This window comes from Cnephaeus nilssonii (assembly GCF_951640355.1).
Source record: "Cnephaeus nilssonii genome assembly, chromosome: 2".
In the NCBI taxonomy this organism is placed as follows: Eukaryota; Metazoa; Chordata; class Mammalia; order Chiroptera; family Vespertilionidae; genus Cnephaeus; species Cnephaeus nilssonii.
The window spans coordinates 23,058,347-23,080,608 of NC_137073.1; the positions used below are offsets into that span (position 1 = coordinate 23,058,347).

At 44.8% G+C, this 22,262-nt stretch overlaps 1 protein-coding gene across 1 annotated transcript; it reads left to right on the top strand.

Annotated features, from left to right (window-relative positions):
• The first annotated feature begins 1,702 nt into the window (after positions 1-1,702).
• TNFRSF17 (TNF receptor superfamily member 17) lies at positions 1,703-18,847 on the top strand. Its single transcript, XM_079785285.1, has 4 exons — positions 1,703-1,918; positions 16,234-16,357; positions 16,718-16,849; positions 18,351-18,847. The coding sequence occupies exons 2-4, from the start codon at positions 16,240-16,242 to the stop codon at positions 18,632-18,634; spliced, it is 534 nt and encodes a 177-aa protein (XP_079641411.1). The 5' UTR covers positions 1,703-1,918; positions 16,234-16,239; the 3' UTR covers positions 18,635-18,847.
• The last annotated feature ends 3,415 nt before the right edge of the window (positions 18,848-22,262 follow it).

The following is a 22,262-nucleotide window of genomic DNA, read 5'->3' on the forward strand; positions in this document are numbered from 1 at the left end:
CAGCTTCCAACAACATTGGATTAGGGCTCCACCCTAATAACCTCATTTTACCTTAATCACTCCTTTAAAGACCCATCTACAGATAGTCACATTCTGAGGGTGCTGTGTGTGTGTGTGTGTGTGTGTGTGTGTGTGTGTGTGTGTTAAAACTTGAACATATGAATTTGAGGGACACAGTTCAGCCCATAACACTCATTATTTACATCATTTCACCTTCTCCTTTGCTTCACTCCCCTCTTTTCTCACCCTTGCTGCCCTGTTTTCATGTTCCAAATAAAATATTAACACATTCATTCTTGCCTCAGGGAATTTAGGCTAATGTAGTGTAAGAGGAAAAATAACAAATCCCACAGTTTAGCCTCAGATCTATATTCCATGTCACAAAGGAGTTAAGTGAAATAGTTTCCATCCTAAATTGGGTCATAACATTTCCTTGTTTAAAATGCACTGATGGGTGGCTCTCTCTTTGGAGCACGCCCCCAGCCTTTCCCTGCCCCCACTCCTCAGGTGAGTTTTCCTTATTTCTCTCTTTCCTAAGCTCCAAGGACCCTTCTTTTGCCTCTGTAACTTCTTTCCTAAGCTCATTTCTTCTATAGCTCACTTCTACCTCTGTGACTTTCTAAATACACTTTCTCTTATTAAAAAAATAAATTAGCCTGACTGGTTTGGCTCAGTGGATGGAGCGTCGGCCTGCGGACTGTAAGGTACCGGGTTCAATTCCGGTCAAGGGCATGTACATTGGTTGCGGGCACATTCCCGGTGGGGTGTGTGCAGGAGGCAGCTGGTCGATGTTTCTAACTCTCTATCCCTCTCCCTTCCTCTCTGTAAAAAATCAATAAAATATATTAAAAAAATAAATTAAATAAAAATGCAGCAATGGCTTCCCAATGCACTTGATCTTAAACCCTCCCTACAGAGCCCTACCTGACCTGTGTGGTGCTCACCTCTCCATTCTTAACTCCAACATGCTCCAGTCACACAGGTCCTCCAGCCTACTTGTTCCCTTTGCCAGGTGGCTTACACAGCTGCCTTCTCTGGATCTGGTGGCTCACAGACTAAGTACCACCTTTTGTATCCGTTTCCTAGGGCTCCCATAACAAAATACCACAAACCTGGTGGCTTAAAACAACATAAATTACTTCTCTCCTAGTTCTGGAGGCCAGAAATCTGAACTCAAGGTGTTGGCAGGGCCTGCTCCCTCTGAAGCCTTTAAGGGCCGTGGTCGGCAAACTGCGGCTCACGAGCCACATGCGGCTCTTTGGCCCCTTGAGTGTGGCTCTTCCACAAAATACCACGGCCTGGGCAAGTCTATTTTGAAGAAGTGGCGTTAGAAGAAGTTTAAGTTTAAAAAATTTGGCTCTCAAAAGAAATTTCAATCGTTGTACTGTTGATATTTGGCTCTGTTGACTAATGAGTTTGCCGACCACTTGTTATAGTAATAGTAATAAGGATAAGATACAATATAGACTAAGTATTAAAGAGTGGAATTACAGTGTGATATTAAAGTGTAAAATCTGAAAGTATGGAATGTAATGTAAACAAATTGATAAATACCTTTGAGTGGCCTGTATGTAGAAAATAGATAAAGTGATCTGTTCCCCATATGTAAAACCAGATGCAAGGCTCCTGGGACCCGCTGATAAGACACACTGAAGACGCCCATCTAGGCACATAAAAAGAGGACGCTCTGGAGGAAGATCAGAGAGGCCTGCTCTGCTCCCCCACAGACGGTCACTCTCCACCCCCCTTCCTGCATCTGCCCAAGCTCTGCCGGGGACTGAGTCCGAACTATGAGCTGGAAACCGAGGCCTCAAACAAGACGCTGAGCCGCAGCTGCAACGTCCAACGTCCAGTGTGTGCATCTGTTGGCGTGGATCCCCGGGTGGCCTGCCGAGGTCTGGAAACCACCAGGACTCTGGTAAATAAACCGTGAGTGATTCGTGCATTGCATGTCTGTCTCCTGTGTAATTTATGCTCGGTCAATATTAAGTAAGTACCTTGGGTCGTACGTGTCAGTGTCTGTTTAGAGACTGGCTGAGGCACCCTTGGTCACCTGTGCTTACGTCCCTGAAGGAGAAATTGGGACACCACTGCTCTAGGGGACCATCCTTCCTGCTTCTTCTAGCTACTGGCGGTTGTCAGCAGTCCTTGACCTTTCTTGGTTGTAGAACATCACTTCAGTTTCTGCCTCTGTCTTCACATGGCTTCTCCCTTGTGTCTGTGTATAGGCACATTTCCTTTTGTTGTTGTTGTTGTTAATCCTCACCAGAGGATTTTTTCCATTGCTTTTTTTTTTTTTTTTTTTTTTTTGAGAGAGAGAGTGGAAGGGAGAGGGAGAGGCGGAGAGAGAAACATTGATGTGAGAGAGACATAGCAATTGGTTGCCTCCCCACATAATCCCTGACCAGGGCCAGGGATTGAGCCTGTAACCAGGTATGTACCCTGGACCGAAATCAAACCCAGAATCTTTCAGTCCACAGGCTGATGCTCTATCCACTGAGCCAAACCAGCTAGGGCAAAGTTTCCACTTCTTATGAGGACACCAGCCAATTGATAGTGCCCCACCCTAATGCAGTATGACTTCATCTTAACTTGATGACATCTGCAAAGACCCTATTTCCAAACAGGCTGCATTCACAGGTCCCAGAGGTTAGGACTTCCACATATTTTTTGGGGGGACACAGTTCAACCTGCAACACCTCCTTAACACAATTCCTCCGAACGGAAGTCTTGAAGCACCTTGTTCCTTCCACCCTACTTAAAGGTGTACAGCCATGAAAATGAGCTTCTTAGATCTCCTGCTGTGGCTGTGGAGAGTGGCTACAGGTTCAAGCCTCGGACTAATGAGAGGGCACAGTCCTCTTGTGGCAGAACCACGTGCAAGTCCCAGTTTGGAGGGCAAAGCCCTCCGAGCACAATTATAGCCAAGGCTATAATTGTGAGCTTGACATTATGGTCCGAACCTGTGGTCCCACGTGGCTGAGTGATGTGGGCTTGATAGAGTTCAGGTGCATGTAATTGAGTAGATTAGAACATTGTTAACATCTTGACCACTCCCTTACTTTACCTAGTGCAGTGGTCGGCAAACTCATTAGTCAACAGAGCCAGATATCAACAGTACAACGATTGAAATTTCTTTTGAGAGCCAAATTTTTTAAACTTAAACTTCTTCTAACGCCGCTTCTTCAAAATAGACTCGCCCAGGCCTTGGTATTTTGTGGAAGAGCCACACTCAAGGGGCCAAGAGCCGCATGTGGCTTGCGAGCCGCAGTTTGCCAACCACGGACCTAGTGGAATCTGGCTGTAAAATAAAGACTTGGCTTGCAGGCGGGGTAGCTGTCTCTCCATCAGAGAGGCAGCGTCCCACTGAGACCCAGCTTCTATTCTCTTGTCTGTCTTTTCTAAATCCTTCACCGCCCCCACTCAGGTTCACCCTTGGCCGTGCTGACATGGCACAGTGGCAAGTGGGATTGATGGCCCTGCTGCCAGTGGGTCCTCACAGGGCTCCAGGTCTATCCTGACTTAGTCTAAATATGACATGGCCTTCCTTATGGAAGATTCTCAGTCAGCACCACTGTCTGGAGGCTTATGGAATGCCCAACCTGTGGGCACGGAATCCCACATGACAGCATTTAACCAGGGGATCTGCTTGGCAGTGAGGGAGGCCCAGGAGTGGGCCCAGGACCACTAGTCATGTTATATTCTGATTCATAGGTCAACACTCAACCATTGAGCCATGCTGCCAGGCGCTCATGTTCTATTCTGTACCATCTGGAGCAGCTGTCCCGTAGAGCATTGCATGGCTGAGCCAGCTGACATGCTGTGCTCTGAACGACGGGCTGACATCCTCCAGGATGCAGCACGTGCATTAAACCAGAGACCGCTCTGTGGTCCAATAGCTGGAGTGCAGGAAAAGAAGCAGGAATGATCCACTTAGCATCACTCGCAATGATCCACTGGAGATGCAGCAAGGGTCCCGTTGAAGTCCAAGCTGTGCCAGGACCCGTGGGCCACCTGTCCCCAGGCTAGCAGGAGAAAAGGGAAAGCACCATACAGTAGAGGTAATTGGTGCTGATCAGCAGGCAGAGGCAGGGCTGCTTCTGTGCAGCAGGGCCAGGGAGGGGTACCTGTGAAGCCCAGGTGATCTACTTGGGGGCCTCTGGGCACTCCTTGTCCCATTGAAACTGTGGATGACCTGAGCAGTGACTGCTCCTTGGTGGACTCCCAACTGACAATGGGTTTCTTTTCCCTCCCCACTCACTGACCTTGTTTCAATCTGTATCTGAGCGCCATGCTTTTTCTGTAACAGCACTTTCATAATTGTCTGTACTTGCTTTATTAATTATTTCTTCCGTTTCCACCACCACACTGTAAACTCCATTAGGGCAGGAACTACATCTGAAATAAGCTCACTGTGGTACCTCGGTGCCTCGTATGTAGTGAGCACGAGGTCAACCCTTACGAAATGGGAGTATTGGTCATCTAATGCTGCCGACACGGCTGTCAGCATGCTCTCTGTCTTGTGATTGTTGGTGTTTAGAGTGGAGACAACAAGTGTCAGAGGGAGAAATCAGTGAATTGAAAAACAAGGAAGCAAACTTCCCTGACACAGTGAGCAAACACCCTGAGATCAGAAGGAAGCCACTTTGAAAAAGTCTAAAGAGCTGACGGAATGTGGCACCGGTGTTAGGGCCGAGAGGAAGCAGTTCAGAGGAGCTGCTCTTCAAAGGCAATCTTCATGGAAAACGAGCAGAGGACCTGAGACGTGGCCCCAAATCAAATTAGCCTTTTCATGTCCACGAGCAATCAAGGCTTCTGAGGGATGTGCAGAGATCTGAGTATTGGGGAGGGAAGGAAGGGCCCACATGTTGGCATTGGAATCTGCCAAAGCAGGGCTCCTCAGCGGGGCTTCTGAGCTCTTCTGAGCTCTGCGCTTTATTAGATCCTGGCTCGGAGCTGTTTCATCTCCTCCAGCTCCCCTTAGCACAAGGCCTGACCCCTCCCCCCCGTTTCCAGTTGAAGAAGAAACTAGACCATCTGCAGTTTATGGGTACACCAGAGGGCCAATGTTTCTGGCTTAGTGTTTGCTCTTCCTTTGTGCTCTTGTTAGTTCTGTGTTCTTTTGAGGTTTCTTTCATTTTGAACTGCAGTACACTAGAAAGGACTTGTTTGCTAATATTTAGTTCTCATAAAGGAGTTTTTAGCAGGAGTGAAGAGGCAGTGTGGCTTAGTGGTTAATACCATGGCTTTAGACTCTATCAGTCAGGATAGACCAGGTCATGCTGCAGTAACAAGCAACAACCAAATCTCATTCACACAATGTGTCTGAAATTGTTATACAAAATATCATAGGCTAGGTAGCTAATCAACAGAAATGTATTTCTCACATTTCTGGAGGCTGGAAGTCCAAGACCAAGGTGCCAGCAGATTTGGTGTCTGGTGAAGACCCTGCACCTAGTGCCTCTTCACTGTGTCCCCCCAAACTCTCTGATGTCTCTTCTTGTATGGGCACGAATCCCATCATGGGGCCTCCACCCTCCTGACCTCATCTAAACCTAATCACCTCCCAAAGGCCCCATCTCCAAATATCATCACATTGTGGGGGAGAGGAGGGGTTGGCGCCTGAACATATGAATTTTGGGGGGAAAAAACAAACCTTAAGCCCATAATGGTGTCCCGGTGTCCCTCCTGGGCCAGCCAGGTCCATGCTTCATACTCCTCCCATCGAAACTGAGGCCCACAGAACTGCCATCTGGGGCATTGCCGTTCACCATGACAGAAAGAAAAAGAATGTGGTGAATCAAGCACAGGTTCTGAAAGCTTCTGCCTTCACGTGAGACACGTCCCTCTGCTCCCATTTCCTTGACCAAAAAGCAGGTTACACATCCACACGTAACTTCAAAGAGGGTCATGGAAGGAAGGTACAATCCTGCCTTGAGCTCAGGAGAGAACTGTATTATTGGGAACAGCTCCGATGATCACCAGAGTCACACACTCTTGATATTGCTGTGCAGGTATTTTATAGATGTGACTAATATTTAAATCAGCACCTGGATAAAGCAGATTACCCTCCATAATGTGGGTGGGCCTCATCCAATCAATTGAAGCCTGAAAAGCAAAGACTGAGGCTTCTCAGAGAAGAAGGAATTTGGCCTCAAGACTGTAACATAGAAACCCTACTTGAGTTTCCAGACTGCTTGGCTTGCCCTGTGGATTTTGGACTCAAAATTGCAATATTAACTCTTTCCAGAATTTTCAGCCTGCTGGCTTGCCCTGTGATTTCAGAATTGCCAGCCCTCACAATTGCATGTGCCAGTTCCTTAAAATATGCCTGTCTGTCTGTCTGTCTGTATCCATCTGTCTGGTCTCCGATGGGCTCAGCTCCCCTGGAGAACCTTGACTGACATAGTTATCCCCCCACACTATGCCAGCACCCAGTCCAGAGCAAAGCCCATTTCCTTGAGCCTTCTCCCAAATCACCTGATGCAAGTCCAAATCCTATAATAAGAACTTCCTAACCTTCTCCAATGGAGTCACCTGGGATGCTTCATGACTTGTGAGGCCCCGGGCAAAATGAAAATGCAGGGCCCTTGTGAAAAAATTACTAAGAGTTTCAAGATGACAACAGCAGAGCACTCAGTCGAGTACAAGACGTGCGACCTGTTCCGTTGAACATGGCCTGGCACTAACAGGTCACAGGCCCACATAGTCGGACCCGGAGCACCTCGCAGTTCCCCATGGTTGTGCACCAGGTCAGTGTTCAACTACAGGCGTGTTCCTGGTGGTTTTTGGCTGGAGGGTATTTATGAGAATTTCCTTCTAATCTTTTATATACAGGGTGCCCCCCCCCCCCCAAATGTATACATACTTTAACAGCTAATGGCTCAATTTTGAAAATGAAATGTATTTTAATAAACACTTCCCTGATAATTATTCAAAGTGTGTGTATACATTTTTTGGGATATCCTATATACATATCTTTTACTTACATGAGAGAGAGAAAAAGAGTGTGTGTGTGATATCTATATCTATATCTAGCTATATATATGAATATATATACACACATTTTTTTTTAATCCTGTACTTGTCTCATAAAATTAAAAATTCCTCAAAAAGAACATTGATCAGCCCTGGCCTATTTGGCTCAGAGGACAGAGCGTTGGCCTGCGGACTGAAGGGTCCCAGGTTCGATTCTGGTCAAGGGTACATAGCCGGGTTGTGGGCTTGATCCCTAGTGAGGTGTGTGCAGGAGGCAGCTGATCGATGATTCTCTCTCATCATTGATGTTTCTATCTCTCTGTCCCTTTCCCTTCCTCTCTAAAATCAATAAAAATACATTTAAAAAGAGAACATTGATCAGCTGCATAATATTCCTATTATATGGGTCTCTATCCATTTATGGATAGACCATGTTCCTTGTTAAAATATACTATCGATACCCAATTGCTTTTTTAAAAAAATATATTTTTATTGATTTCAGAGAGGAAGGGAGAGGGCGAGAGAGATAGAAACATCAATGATGAGAAGGAATCATTGATAGGCTGCCTCCTACACACCCCTTACTGGGGATTGAGACCAAACCCGGGCATGTGCCCTTGACTGGTATCAAACCTGGGACCCTTCAGTCCACAGGCTGACACTCTATCCACTGAGCCAAACCAGCTAGGGTGATACCCAATTGCTTTTATTTATTTATTTTATCTTTTTAAACTTTAAAGATCAGATTTATTTGGAGAAAACAAACAAAAAACACACACCCCATAACCCAAAGGATGGGATTCACATCTCAAGACATCTCCCAGGTAGTAAGTCTACAGGTTACAAATCATTTTCATAGAAGATATTTTTGTACATGTATTGAGTAGGACATAAAATCCCTGTTTCTGTTTTAATGGGGGGCCCAATTGCTTTTAACTATCTGAAGTAGTTAAAAAGAAATTACCCAAAAATATGTGAGAAATGAGCTTTACATAATACATATGAGAGCATCTAGAGAGAAAAAGCATGCTTATGATATTTTTTAAAAAAACACATATTGGAGTATTATAGAAAGCACTAAGTAATAATTACCAAAATAATGTGTCGTAATAAATACCATCTATAACCACCAAAGTAAATGATGTTGAAGCATCTAGCTATAGATGCAGTATTGCAATATTTGAATTTCTGGATATTTCTTAACTTTGAGAAAATGTAAGGGTATTCTATAGGCCACTGTGCCTGCTCTGTGCTACAAATCAGTCATCCTATAAAAAGAGAATTCTGGCATTTGCCTGCTACTCGATACCTTAGTACTAAGCCCTTGCCTTAATTCATTTCTCAAAGTCAAATGCAGCCTGCCCTTCAGTCTTGCACTGCCTCCTTTCCTCATGTTCCCTTGCAATTCTAACATTTAATGCATAGTGCTGTTTTCCTGGCGTTGGTTTTGGGATGACCCTATTTATGTAGGGTCTCCTTCTGCTTATACTGCCTTAGCCAGCCATGGACAAACAAACTTCCCAGAAACTGACTGGCTCTGAGCTTCTAGTTAATAATAACAAAATCACTAGAGGGTTTTGTTTTTTTTAAGGTATTTTTATTGATTTCAGAGAGGAAGGGAGAAAGGAAAAGAGAGAGAGAGATAGAAACATCAATGATGAGAGAGAATCATTGATTCCTGCACATCTCCCTCTGGGGATCGAGCCTGCAACCCCAGCATGTGCCTTTACTGGGAATCCAACCGTGTCCTCCTGGTTCATGGGCTGATGCTCAACCACTGAGCCATGCCAGCCAGGCACTAAAGTTTACTGAGCACTTACTCTGGGCTAGGAACTTTGATCATAAATTATTTGCATATAAGTTTATGTGCTCTATAAATCAATCCTTTCAATAATCCCAGGAAGTTGGTACTATTATCAAGGACATTATTATAGAAAAGGAAACTGAGGCTTAGGAAGGTTAAGCCACTTGCCCAAAGCCAAACAGGATCCATTGTGTTGAAGCTGGGCTTCAGATTTTTCCAAATCTAAAACTTGTGTCACTCTGTGAGCAGGATGTGGACAGTTCTGTGTGAATATTTAAGCTTTAGGTTCAAAACAACAACATTAAAGATGTGTATTGGTCAGGATTGGGTGACCTTCCATAATTGTGGGAGGAGCTAGGAAGGTGAGGAGCTGGGGAGGTGAGGACCAGAAGAGTCACCTACCAGTTGATCTGAGAGATCAGGAACATGGGGTTGTGAAGGGAACTTTAAGAATGGTCCAGGTTTCCACGGTGTAGCTCTGTGAATCAGGAACCAAGCAATTTGGTGGTGGGACTGGGGCCACTATTGGTCAGCAGGGCCAGCAGTTGGGAAGAAAGGCTGGAAGTGGAGCAAAGGAGGTTGAGCATATACTTGAACCTAGGAGACATCTTTGTGACCATCCATCACTGCATGCAATGCTGTCCTTCAGAGAATAGTGGCTGCTGTTTCCCACCTGTTTTCCAAGTCTCACATATGTTTCTCTTTGGCCAACTCTTTCCTGAAACCATACAGGGATGGAGATTCGGGGAGACACAATTCCCAGAGTAACTAAGTGGACATAACACAATGTAGTACAGAGGTTATTCAAGGAAACTAAAAGAAGGCAAGGCTTGGATGTGTAGTCAAGGGCCTTGGGATGGCTAATTTTATGTGTCTACATGGCTGGGCCATGGGCTGTCCCGTTAGTTGGCCAAACATTATGCTGGGTGTGTTTTGGATGAGATTAACATTTGAATGGCTAGACTGAATAAAGCAGATTGCCCTCCCCAAGGTGGGTGGGCCTCATTAAATAAGTTGAAGACCTGAACGGAATAAAAAGGTTGACACTCCCTTGATTAAGAATGAATCCTCTTGCCTGACTATTGAGTTGGGACATTGGTCTTTTCCTGCCTTTGGACTCAAACTAAAACACTGGCTCTTCTTGGATCTCGAGCCTGCTGGCTCTTGGACTAGAACATACACCATTGTCTATCCTGGTTCTCGGCCTTTAGACTGAGACTAGAACTATACCATTGACTTTCTCTCTCCAGCTTGCCAACCTTAGATCTGAGGACTTCACAAGCCTTCAAAATTGTGTGAACCTATTTCTTGTTATAAATCTCATTCTCTCTATATATACATCCTGTTTCCCTGGAGAACCCTAATACAGGCCTAGGTTTCCCTTTCTGAGTAAAAGAAATCTACTTGGAAGTTCTTGGAAGAAATTGTGTACTTTTTGTTTGGATTTAATTGCTAAAGGTCAAAGCGTGCTGCTGTGGAAACTTGCTTGTAGTTGAGTAATTTTGGAAAAAGAATCTTTTAGTTGGATGGAATTTTCCTTGCAGAACATGCTAATGGCTTTGGACATTTGAGGCAGCATCTCTTTGCTTCTTTGGAGCTGTGAGTGAGTGCTGAAGCTTGAAGATGACGTGGGAGGCTTTCCTCTCTGTTCTGTGGAGAGGGAGGTCAAGCCCCGCACCCTTTTGGTGATGTTATTACATGAATACAAGCTTTCATAAAACATTTAAACATCATTTTTTTAAAAACCAGGCTACCTCTGTTTTACTGTGGTTCTGCTAAGTCCCAAAATTACAGTCTTCGAGAACTGGAGGGAATCATGGAAATAATGTAGTCAAAATTTTTCCAAATTGTGTTCCATGGAACATATATTCCTAAATGTTCATAGGTGGACCTTGAAAAAAAAGGAATTCTATGACCAAGTAGGTTTGAGAAGGGCAGCACACACTCTCCCTTTTAGAGAATCCAAATGCACGTTAATAAAGTTTGAGTCCGGCCGGCATGGCTCAGAGGTTGAGCATCGTAGACCTGTGACCCAGGAGGTCACGGTGCGATTCCCGGCCAGGGCACATGCCCGGTTTCAGGCTGGATCCCACTGGGGGGGCGTGCAGGAGGCAGCCGGTCAATGATTCTCTCTCTCATCATTGATGTTTCTATCTCTCTCTCCCTTTCCCTTCCTTTCTGAAATCAATAAAAATATATTAAAAAAATAAATTAAAGAATAAAGTTTGAGACACCTCTTAGTCTTTGAAGTGGTGACAGCAAGTAGGCAGTGGGAAGGTGGGTCTGGATTTCAGGGGCAAGGTTGGAGTTGGATACATAGGTTTGGAATTTAACGTGTTTAAAACCATGAGAGCAGATGAGATTTCTCAGGATAGAGTTTAGAAGAAATAAGAGTATGTGAGGTCTGGAGGTGCCCTAGCTCGCAGGTGACCGTGAGGGAGGACTTGAGGATGGAGCCAAGACTCGGAAGATGGCATTGCTGAGCCAAGTGACCAAGAGAAACCAGGATACTGTTGGCCGTAACTCAAGCCACTAAAGCTGACTTTACCATTGTACTTTTCAGCTACAATGCCAGTAAATTCTTTAAGTTTTTATGTCACATCTCATGGAAAGAGTTCTGACTACTAGGACATTTCCCAACCTCTTTTGCTCCTTCATCTCTGTCTCCTCCTAGTCTCTGTTTCCCCATCTGCTTACCTGTCATGGAGGAGAATCAGCTGAACCTAAGATGTCATCCCCACCTCGAGGTGCAAAGGGAAAGCACCACTTACCCCAGTCAGCGTCGGTTGTCAACATTTCAGGCGTGAGTGGAGGAATCAGTTAAGAATTGGGTAACATAGTTAAGGATTTTATTTTTACTTCTGGGTTGTTGGCAACCAACCAAAACCGACTCTGGCTAATTTAAGCCAAAAAGGGACTTTATTGGGTGATTCACTAGGCTGCCCCACAAAATCAAAGACAGAGCTGAGCAAGCTGCACAACAGACTGGAGACGGGAGGAGCCAGAGTCACCTGGGGAGCCTCTTTGGGCTTTCACCAAATTCCTCTCTGGGCCATTTCCAAATGGTGTGGCTACAAGGCCAGCGCTCTCAGTGTTCAAGCTTGAGATGACCAGGACAGAGAATAGAGTTGAGGGAGACAGGGTAAGGCAAGGAGGGAGAGAAGGCAAAGGCCTTTGGCCTGGTTCCTGCGAGTGCACTCTGCATATTTGAGCGGCTTAGGGACTGGCCAAGAAGGGTCTGCTGTAACCGCTGAGGAAGGAGCCACCCCTGGGTCTCTCCAGGTTGCCTGCGGCCTAGAGGTGATGAAGAATAACCTCTGCGTCCAGCCAGTGTGGCTCAGTGGCCGAGCATTGACCTATGAACCAGGTTAAGGTTCGATTCCCAGTCAGGACCTATGCCCGGGTTGTGGGCTTGATCCCTAGTGTGGGGTGTGCAGGAGGCAGCCGGTCAATGACTTCCTCTCATCATTGATGTTTCTCACTCTCCCCTCTCCCTTCCTCTATGAAATCAATAAAAAAATAAAATAAAAATAAATAAAAAGAATAACCTCTGTGGGTGTCAGTGTTCTTAAGGCCCAGTGAGTGCACCTGGGAAAAGGCTTCCTTCAGTGCTTTTGGTGTTTAGGCCTCACCCTGTCCCAGATTCTGCCCAAGTTGATGTCTGACATCTTTACTCTTTTTATTTTATTATTTTATTGATTTTTTACAGAGAGGAAGGGAGAGGGATAGAAAGTTAAAAACATCGATGAGAGAGAAACATCAATCAGCTGCCTCCTGCACACCTCCTACTGGGGGTGTGCCCATAACCTGGGTACATGCCCTTGACCGGAATCGAACCTGGGACATTTCAGTCCGCAGGCCGACGCTCTATCCACTGAGCCAAACCGGTTAGGGTGTGACATCTTTACTCTTTATTCTTTTTTCCTTAGTGTGTGCTTTCAGCCTTAGGAAACCTTCCTTTCCTCCTCGAAGTTCCCTCCCGCTATAGCCTGAGTGTTCATCCCCACCCCCAACTCATATGTTGAAAATTAATCCCCAATGTGATGGTAATAGGAGGTGGGGGCCTTTGGTAGGTGTTAGGTCAGGAGGGTGGAGCCGTTAGGAATGGGATTAATGACCTTATAAAAGAGGCCAGAAAGATCTCCCACCCCTTCTGTCATGGGAGGTTATAGTGAAAAGATGGCTATGAAGTGGGCTCCCACCAGACACCAAATCTGCTGGTACCCTGACCTTGGACTTCCAGGCTCCAGAACTGTGAGAGATACATTTCTGTTATTTCTAAGCCACCCAGTCTCTGGTATTATTTATAGCAGTCAGAACAGACTAAGACACCACCCTTTAAAAAAATGATTCTTTTTTTTTTTTCTTTCCAATTTTTTTTATTAAGGTATTATATGTGTACATATCTTGCCATTGCCCCCCCCCACCCCACTCCCATATATGCCCTCACCCCCCAGAGTTTTGCGTCCATTAAAAAAATGATTCTTATTTAAAAAATAATCCTTATTATCCTACATAATAAAATGGTAATATGTAAATTACCATCACTCTGCTACGCCCACGATTGGGCCAGCAGGAGGCGCAGGGGGCGGGACTCAGGGTGGCCAGGGTAGCTGATTGGGCCAGCAGGACGCTGAGCTCGCGGTGCCACTGGCGCCGCGAGCTCAGCGTCTGTGCCATGGCTGCCGGAGGCTTTCGGAAGGCCTGGGGCACCGGCGGACAGCCGGCCGGGTCCCCTGCGATCAAAGGCCAAAGCGGGGGACCCGGCCGGCTGTCTGCTCCGGCGCAAGGCCTTTCGAAAGCCTCCGCAGCGCCGGAGGCTTTCGGAAGGCCTGGGGCACCCGCGGACAGCCAGCCCGCTGGTGCACCAGGTGCATGATTAAATCATGCACTGGGCCTCTAGTTAAAAAATAATTATTCAGTCCTGGCCAGGCAGCTCAGTTGGTTAGAGTGTTGTCCTGATATGCCAAGGTTTCAGGTTCCATGAATGCATAAATAAGTGGAACAACAAATTGATGTTTCTCTAAAAAAATCAACTTAAAAAATTTTAAAAAAGTATTCAAATAGTACCAAAGATTTTTCAATGCAGTCTTTTCCCTGTGCTGCTTCCTATCTCTTGCCAGAAGCAATTACTATCAGTGTGCTGTGTATCTTTCCAGATGTAGCTAGCCTATGTTTATGTCTCTATATACAAACCCAAGCTATTTTATTTGTAAACAAAGAGCAGATTATACACACTATTCAGTGCCTTTCATTTTCTGCTCAGTGATGTGTCGCTCATATCAAAACACATCTGTCTCACCCTGGCTGGTGTGGCTAAGTGGTTGAAGTGTTGACCTGTGGACTGAAGAGTCCCGGGTTCAATTTAGGTCAAGGGCATCTACCTGGGCTGCAGGTTCATTCCCCTGCCCCGGTTGGGGTGGGTAAGGGAGGCAACCAATTGACGTCTCTCTCACGTTGATGTTTCTCTTTCTCTCTCTTTCCACTTCCCTTCCTCCCTTTCACTCTCTAAAAATTCAATGGGAAAAATATCCTCAGGTGAGGATTAATAAAAACAAACAAAAACAACAACACTCCTGTCTCATTCTTTTTGATGGCTGTGTAGTATTCCACTCCGAGGCCCCCATTGATGGGCAGGCTTTTGCAAATACAAATGATACTGCAGTGAACACCTTGTACCTGGTACATGTGACTTCAGGCACTTAAGTAAGCACATCTGTCAAAAACAACAGTGCTTTCATTTTTTTTTATTGTTTAAAGTATTACATATGTCTCCTTTTTCCCTGATTGACACTCCTCCCTCCCCCCCCCCCCAACAGTGCTTTCTTTTCCAAGAGTTATCAAAGCTTTGTTCTTCCAGTTTCCACCAGACTTGCCTGGCATTGCCCACATTGACTGCCTCCTCTTGTTTGTTTGTTTTTTTGTTAATCCTCACCCGAGGATATTTTCCCATTGATTTTTAGGGAGAGTGGGAGAGAGAGGGAAAGACAGAGACATCAATGTGAGAGAAACACATGATTGGTTGCCTCCTGAATGAGCCTTGACCAGGGCCTGGGCCGGGGAGGAGCCTGCAACCTAGATACATGCCCTTGACCAGAAGCGAACCCGGGACCCTTTGGTCTGAAGGCTGACGCTCTATCCACTGAGCCAAATCGGCTAGGGTGACGGCCTCCTCTTTCTCTCTACTTTCTAAATATCTACAATATGGTTTCTATCCGCTGACACACTCAAAGGCTACCAATGACCTTAGCGTTTCACCTCTGACTTTTCCATAGACTTTGACCCTCACTACTCATCCTGTCCTGAAACTCCCTTTATGCCTGGCTGTTTTGGCGGGATAATCTTTGTCCTCCTCTTTCTCTAATCATGCTTTTCCTGTGTGTCTTTACCTGCCTTCCAAAAGTCCCATTTGACTGGAGCCTGAGGGAGTGGAACCTGCTGGGCCAGCCCTTTCAGCTCCTGGCTACCCCACACAGGCTTCTGCCTGGACCCCAGAGGAATGTAAGGTTTTGATCAATGTCCAAGTCCAAACTCTCTTCAAGGCTCAAGTCCTTCATTTAAAAAAAACAACACCAAAAAAAACGGTGCTAGCCCAGCCGGTGTGGCTCAATGGTTGAGCATCGACCCATGAACTAGGAGGCCTTGGTTAAATTCCCAGTCACGGCACATGCCTGATCCCCAGTAGTGGGCATGCAGGAGGCAGCCGATCAATGATGTTTCTCTCTATCCCTCTCCCTTCCTTTCTCTCTAAAAATCAAAAAGGGGAAAAAAATTTTTAAAAATACTCCAAACTTATCTTTCCCTTCAACCCTCAGGCCAGTTTAGCTTTTACCCAAGACTTCCCTCTTTCGGTCAGAATTCTGGAATTCTTCCTAGGTTCACAACCTGCTAGGCGTGCTTGATACCCCTTTCCCTCTTTCACATTCCATCAGTTCCAACTATGCTTTGGGGTTCCATGCGTGAATTTCGATCCCCTCTGTTAGACTGTATGTTTTTAAGGGGCACAGACTTTGTCTTACCTAGCTCCCTGGGGCCTGTCACACAGCTCAGCTCATAAACAGATGCACCGAACATGGTTATAGAACCTTCTGCCTGGTGCCTCAGGCTTGTCTACGTCTTGCAACTGTCACCTGGCTGAGACATTGTCACTATAAATAAGCAGTTTCTGTTTCAGGTACGGCTTGCCCTTGATATTGACACTCCATCTCTTACCCCACCCAAGCCTCAAACTACGAAAGGGGAATTAGAGTTGGTATTCAAATCCTTGGCCGCAGTACAGAGAGGCATCCCCTATAAGCCCAGAGCCATCGATGTGAGCTTCTTTTATTTCCTCGAAGTTGTTGGACGTTGTAGCTGCTCTCATTCCACTTGCTGGGGAATTCTTGAAGAGATTCTACTTGTCTTTCCATGCGGTTCTCTCTGTGGTTTCTTTGTTTCTTTTTGTGATCAAGTTCCAGATGGCTCAGCAGTGCCTCCAAAATGAATATTTTGACAGATTGCTGAATGATTGCAAACCGTGTCACCTTCGGTGTTCTAATACCCCTCCTCTCATATGTCAGCGTTACTGTAATACAAGTAAGTACTACTGCCTGAACAATTATTCGTTGGTGTGCAGTAAAGTATTCTCTCTATTCTGAGTGCTTGTTCAAAGAATAAACATTACAGGGAAGGTGGTGAGATTTTCTGAATCCAAAAAGAGAAAGGTAATGAGGCCGTTATTTAAATGCCAACAGGAATAGAGTAATTATTCAGAGCTGAACTCAATTTTATTCAGCACTGTTAGCAACCCAGTATTTTATCAACTCTTCTAATTAAGTGTTATTTAGAATTGGAAAGTCAATGCTGATGAATGAGGGGAATTGGATAGCAAATAATGTTTACTTGATGTTGATGTTACCAGTTCATTCTCTCTCTCTGACATTGCTTTTAACTCAGTGAAAGGAACAAATGCCATTCTCTGGACCTGTTTGGGCCTGAGCTTGCTGATGTCTTTGACCGTTTTCGCGCTGATGATCTTGCTAAGGAAGATGAGCTCCGAACCATCAAAGGACGAATTTAAAAGCACAGGTTAGTTTGGTGGCCAATCTTAGAAATCTGTTTCCCAGAGGTGGCTTTTGCGAGTTTCAGTTCCTCTTTCTTTTTTTTACACTGAAGATTTCATTAGGTTGGAGCCCTTTTGAGTGTGTCAGAGGACAGATAAGTCAAATGCACTTCTTGGTAGAAGGGAGCTGTCTTCTCTCCTGTGTTTACACCTGGTTTGCAGGTGTTCTACAGTGTCAGTCTTCTCCCGTGTTCTTCCCTTGAAAATCACTCTTTTGAATTACCGCAGCTTTCTTGGGAAACGTCCATGTTTTTTATCAAAATTCACACATTGACTATAAATGTCACTGCTAGCCAGGTCTGCTACTGTCAGGAAAAGTGTATTTGGCACGCTCCGTGGCCACATTTTTAATATGAATATGTGTTATTTGCTTGGGTGAACATTTTACTGCTGAAAAATGTTAGAACTGAATAACCAGTTGCTCCTGGATTACGTAAGCAACCATCTCAAAGATCAGCATCTTTATAATCAGTAGAGAACCAGTCCCAGAGGACTGAATGTTCCCTGCGAAGTGATTGCTCCTTAACACCCTCAAGGTCTTAAGGGCTCCTTAAGATAAAACGGCTTCTGCGGCACCTGTGCTTACGAGCTGATTCCCAAACACTCTGCAGCCCCTGCCCTATTTCTTTCTGCGTTTTTGTGCATAATCTGCAAAGCATCCACCTTATTCACTCTTCTGTGCATAAGGAGAGGTAAATGGTTGTCCTATATACTTTACTCATTTTTATTTTTGTTTTGCTTGGAATTTGAGAAACAGGTGGGGAAGGACTTCTAAGTGTGATGTTTTGGAAGATGGAGTTATACTGTGGAAGGTTGGGGAAATAGTAAAACATCTTCACAGGCATATGGTGGGGGTATAATGGAGACTCCTTCCTTATGTGATCATGGAGAGTCATTAAAAAGTTTTTAATCTGACACAAAATGTGAAAAGAGAAGCATCTTTACTTTGAATTCTAATGTGTTACTATAGGCTGATTTTGGTGTGTTGTAACATATGATAATTTGTGTAAAATAAGATTGAGGCCAGTCTAGATTTGTATGTAAAATCACTTGATTTTTTAAAATACTTTTATTTTTAAATTCAAGAGTGAGAGCGAGAGAGACATTGATGTGAGAGAGAAACATCTATTGATTGCCTCCCGCACACGGGAAATTGAACCTGCCACCTCTTGGTGCACAGACAAAACTTCTACCAGCTGAGCCACACGGGCCAGGGCAATCACTTGATTTTTAAATGTGGGTCAACGTAAGCAAACACGTAAAAACACTCTATGCCCTAAAGCATGTCTTTGAGCCTCTTGTGTCCTGTGGCCGGTTAGTTCCTGACTTCTAGAGTAGGACATACTCATTTGTTTTGTAGGGTAAGATCTGTCTGGCACGGCTTTCAGCTTGAGGGGTACTGCTAAGACTGTCACACCACCCCCCACTGGGAAGTTTAAGTTAACTTTTCTGTTTCTGTGTAATCAGGATCACCTCTCCAGAATGAGGCGAATGCTGACCTGGATGACAGAAAAGATAGCAGGACCGGTGAGGAAATTCTTTCCAGAAGCCTGGAGTACACAGTAGAAGACTGTACCTGTGAAGACTGTGTCAAGAGCCAACCAAAGGTCGATTCTGACCATTTCTTTCCACTCCCAGCAATGGAGGAAGGCGCAACCATCCTTGTCACCACGAAAACGAACGACTACTGCAGTGGCCTGCTAGCTGCTGAGAGTCTCACAAGGATGGAGAAATCCATTTCCACCAGATAATTAACCATTTTGAGTGTTGCAGAGCTACTTTGAAAATCTTTTGTCAGAGGAAAGGATGGTGTATCAGGTGTCTTTAGGATGATTGTTATCAGTGGCCCATAGAGCTTTCTGTCCTCTAATTCTAGAAAATCATTATGTTAGATATATTTCTCTATCTTACTGTTGGGAGCTTAACCGTGGAAACTTCATTGGTTTCAATGATTAAATTCTTGACTCACTGAAAAAAAGGACTGCAATGTGTAGATCCCATAATGACACCTTTTTGCGGCTGGACCACTTCCCTCCTATACATGCACATATGCACTTCAGAACAGACTGAATTTTTCTTTATGGTTAAAGGCAAGCAAGGTTATTTTGCATACTTCTGTAGACAGGAGAAGCCTAGAGTCAGCCGTGCTAATTCAGTGTGCAATGACCTTGTGAGTTTCCAGCCTACCGGAGGCCTCAGGCATTATTATAATCATATAAATATGGGTAGAATTACAAACGGCGATAAAAGCTCACTTGGTATAATTTTCAGACCCAAATGCAGGTAATAACGATTGCTAACACTTATATAGTTGCTGATGTGCAGGGACTGTTCTAAGTGCTTTACCTGTACTAACTCATTTAATTGCATACAACAAACTACAAGGTGGGTGGACCACCATCATCTCCATTTTACAGATTATGACAGAAACTAAGGCAGAGCAAAGTAACATAGCCAGTAAATGGCAAAGCCACGATTTAAACCCAGACATCTTGATCTATTTCTTTTTTTCCCTCTTCACATTAACTTAGTTCCATTTCTGAGTTCCCCATCTGTTTGGGTTACAGTCTTAGTCCTTATAGGGGGAGGGTTTCTTCTTTGGGGTTGAGCAAAGGTCTTGGGATTGTGCAAAGCTCCTTATGAAAAGGCTATGCAACAGGTGCTGCACTGTGATAATTGATTGACTTTGATCATTAAGATGCCCACTGGCACCACAGCATAGATCTTCAAGGTCTTGGGGTTCTGTGGCTTTTGTGTCAGGCTTGAGATATGGGGAACCTTGCGGGATCTTTTTACCCATTTGGGACCCATCATGGCTCCATTTCAGGCCCTTGAGGGCCACAGGAGACAAACCAGTATAGTGGTTGAGGCATTGGCTCTTAGAGCCCGCCTGCCTGGGTTTGAATCCTGGCTCTGTTAGTAGAAGGTGATAGACCTTGGGTGACTATAAGCAAGTTACTTAACTACTGTATGTTACATAAACACACAACATTTCCCCCCATAAAAGTATCTGGTTCAGCTGAAACCGGTTTAGCTCAGTGGATAGAGCGCGTCGGCCTGCGGACTGAAAGGTCCCAGGTTCGATTCCGGTCAAGGGCATGTACCTTGGTTGCGGGCACATCCCCAGTGGGGGGTGTGCAAGAGGCAGCTGATCGATGTTCCTCTATCATCGATGTTTCTAACTCTCTATCCCTCTCTCTTCCTCTCTGTGAAAAATCAATAAAATATATTTTAAAAAAGTATCTGGTTCATAATAAGCAATTTGGTTAGTCACACTGCTATGATGATTTTTAAAAAAATATATATTTTATTGATTTTTTACAGAGAGGAAGGGAGAGAGATAGATAGAAACATCGATCAGCTGCCTCCTGCACACTCCCTACTGGGGATGTATCCGCAACCAAGGTACATGCCCTTGACCGGAATCGAACCTGGGACCTACCTTTCAGTCCGCAGGCCAACGCTCTATCCACTGAGCCAAACTGGTTTCGGCTGCTATGATGATTTTTATTAGTTCCTTTGAGGTTGAGTCTCTCTGAGGGCAGGCACACACTCCTTTACTATTATATTGCTCCTAGATGCTCCTTATCCCCTCACACCTGGTATAACCTCCTCAATGAATTTAGATTTTTCCAAAGTTGATGTTAGGCTTTTGATTCCTGGTCTTCCAGGACCAGGTTAAAGTCTCGGGAAGAAGGGATTATAACACTTGGGGATGGCTGGGGGTAGAGAACATTAAGCACACACTACAATTTCAATAACATATCCTGCATCAAATGATATGAAGGAAAGGTGCAGGGTGCTATGAGAAAGCATAACACAGCATCCTCATCACAGCTCCATGAAACAGGTATGTGATGGTTTACCAAAGGTTACAAGGGGCAGGCAGACCTAAGCTAGGTTTTCTAGGGGAGGGTTCAGACACATCCACTCTTTAACTATAATAACAAAGGAACAACTGTCAAGTATAATTTTGAAAATGGGAAAACAACCCCACCAAGCAAACACACAAGTATTTTCAACTACAGTGGAAATATCTTAGTTTCAAGTATACAACATAGTGATTAGACATTCAGATAACTGACAAAGTGATTACCCTGATTAGTATCCATCTGACAACTATTTTCATTTTTAAATTCTCCCTACACATGGCTGTATTTTGACAAAATTGTCATCATGGTTTACAGGGGCTTTTTAAAAGTTAATGTCTTATCAGCGGCCTTTCCCACTTTCTCATAATCATTGTAATTAACTTTCAATTACTGCGGAGATTCCTTATGAGGTGGGCCATGATTTGCTTAGCTATTCTACTGCAGTTGGGCTTTGGTGTTTTCCACTTTTTCACTATTATAAAAAAATATTTTTATTGATTTCAGAGAGGAAAGGAGAGATAGAAACATCAATGATGAGAATCACCCATCAGCTGCCTCCTGCATGCCCCCTACTGGGGATTGAACCCGAAACCTGGGAATGTGCCCTTGACTGGAATTGAACCCGGAACCCTTCAGTCCGCAGGCCAACACTCTATCCATTGAGCCAAACCGGAGAGGGCAACTTTTTTACTATTATAAAAAAACTAGAGGCCTGATGCACGAATATTCGTGCAAGAGTAGGCCTTCCTTCCCCCAGCTGCCAGCACTGGCTCCCCTCTAGCACCCGGGACCCGGGACCCGGATGGCTTTGCTCCGGCCCGGCTTCGTCTGGAAGGACGTCCAGTCTAATTAGCATATTACCCTTTTATTGTTATAGATGATCCTGAGCATCATTCTCCAAAGAGCTCTTGACCTCTGCTGAGTCCAAAAGTAAATTCCCAGGGCCAGAGATTAAGTTTTGAGAGGCAATGTAGCAGAAAGGCCATGCTGGAATTCTGGCTCCTTTTCCCAGTGGGGCTTGGTCCGCAACTCAGTGGATCAATCCTCTCAGTCAGCATTTAAAAAAAAGTAGGCTCTCCCTTCCAGGAGCATGCCCCTATCTTCCCTTTCCCTGAACCCTCCCCCAACCCTTCCCCGAGGGGAAAAAAAAAAAGTAAAGCACAAGAGAACACATTAAGTTCAGAATTGTTGTGTTAGTTACTTAAATGTACGCATGTGTGTATTGAGTTGTGACGGAAAAGGTACTTTTTTACTCTGGGATGCAGGCAAACACATTGAGCAAATGCTCCTTCAATATTTCTTGGTCCCCTAACCCCAACCTGTAAGATGCGGCAGTAAAATGGATTTTTAAGATTGTTGTGAACATGTGTTCATACATGATGATCTATTTTCATCTCCACTGCCACCATGTTAGCCCCAGGCCCTATTATCTCTTGCTGGACAATTGTGATACCCCCCTAACCAGCTGCCTCCGCTCCACAATTCATTCTCAAACCCTAAGAATAAT

What these genes read in the sequence shown, in the direction of transcription:
- TNFRSF17 (XM_079785285.1), top strand. Translation starts at nt 16,240, where the DNA reads ATGGCTCAGCAGTGCCTCCAAAATGAATATTTTGACAGATTGCTGAAT. An exon ending in TCAGCGTTACTGTAATACAA is followed by an intron (nt 16,358 to 16,717) that starts GTAAGTACTACT and finishes CTTTTAACTCAG; the next exon opens with TGAAAGGAACAAATGCCATT. An exon ending in GGACGAATTTAAAAGCACAG is followed by an intron (nt 16,850 to 18,350) that starts GTTAGTTTGGTG and finishes CTGTGTAATCAG; the next exon opens with GATCACCTCTCCAGAATGAG.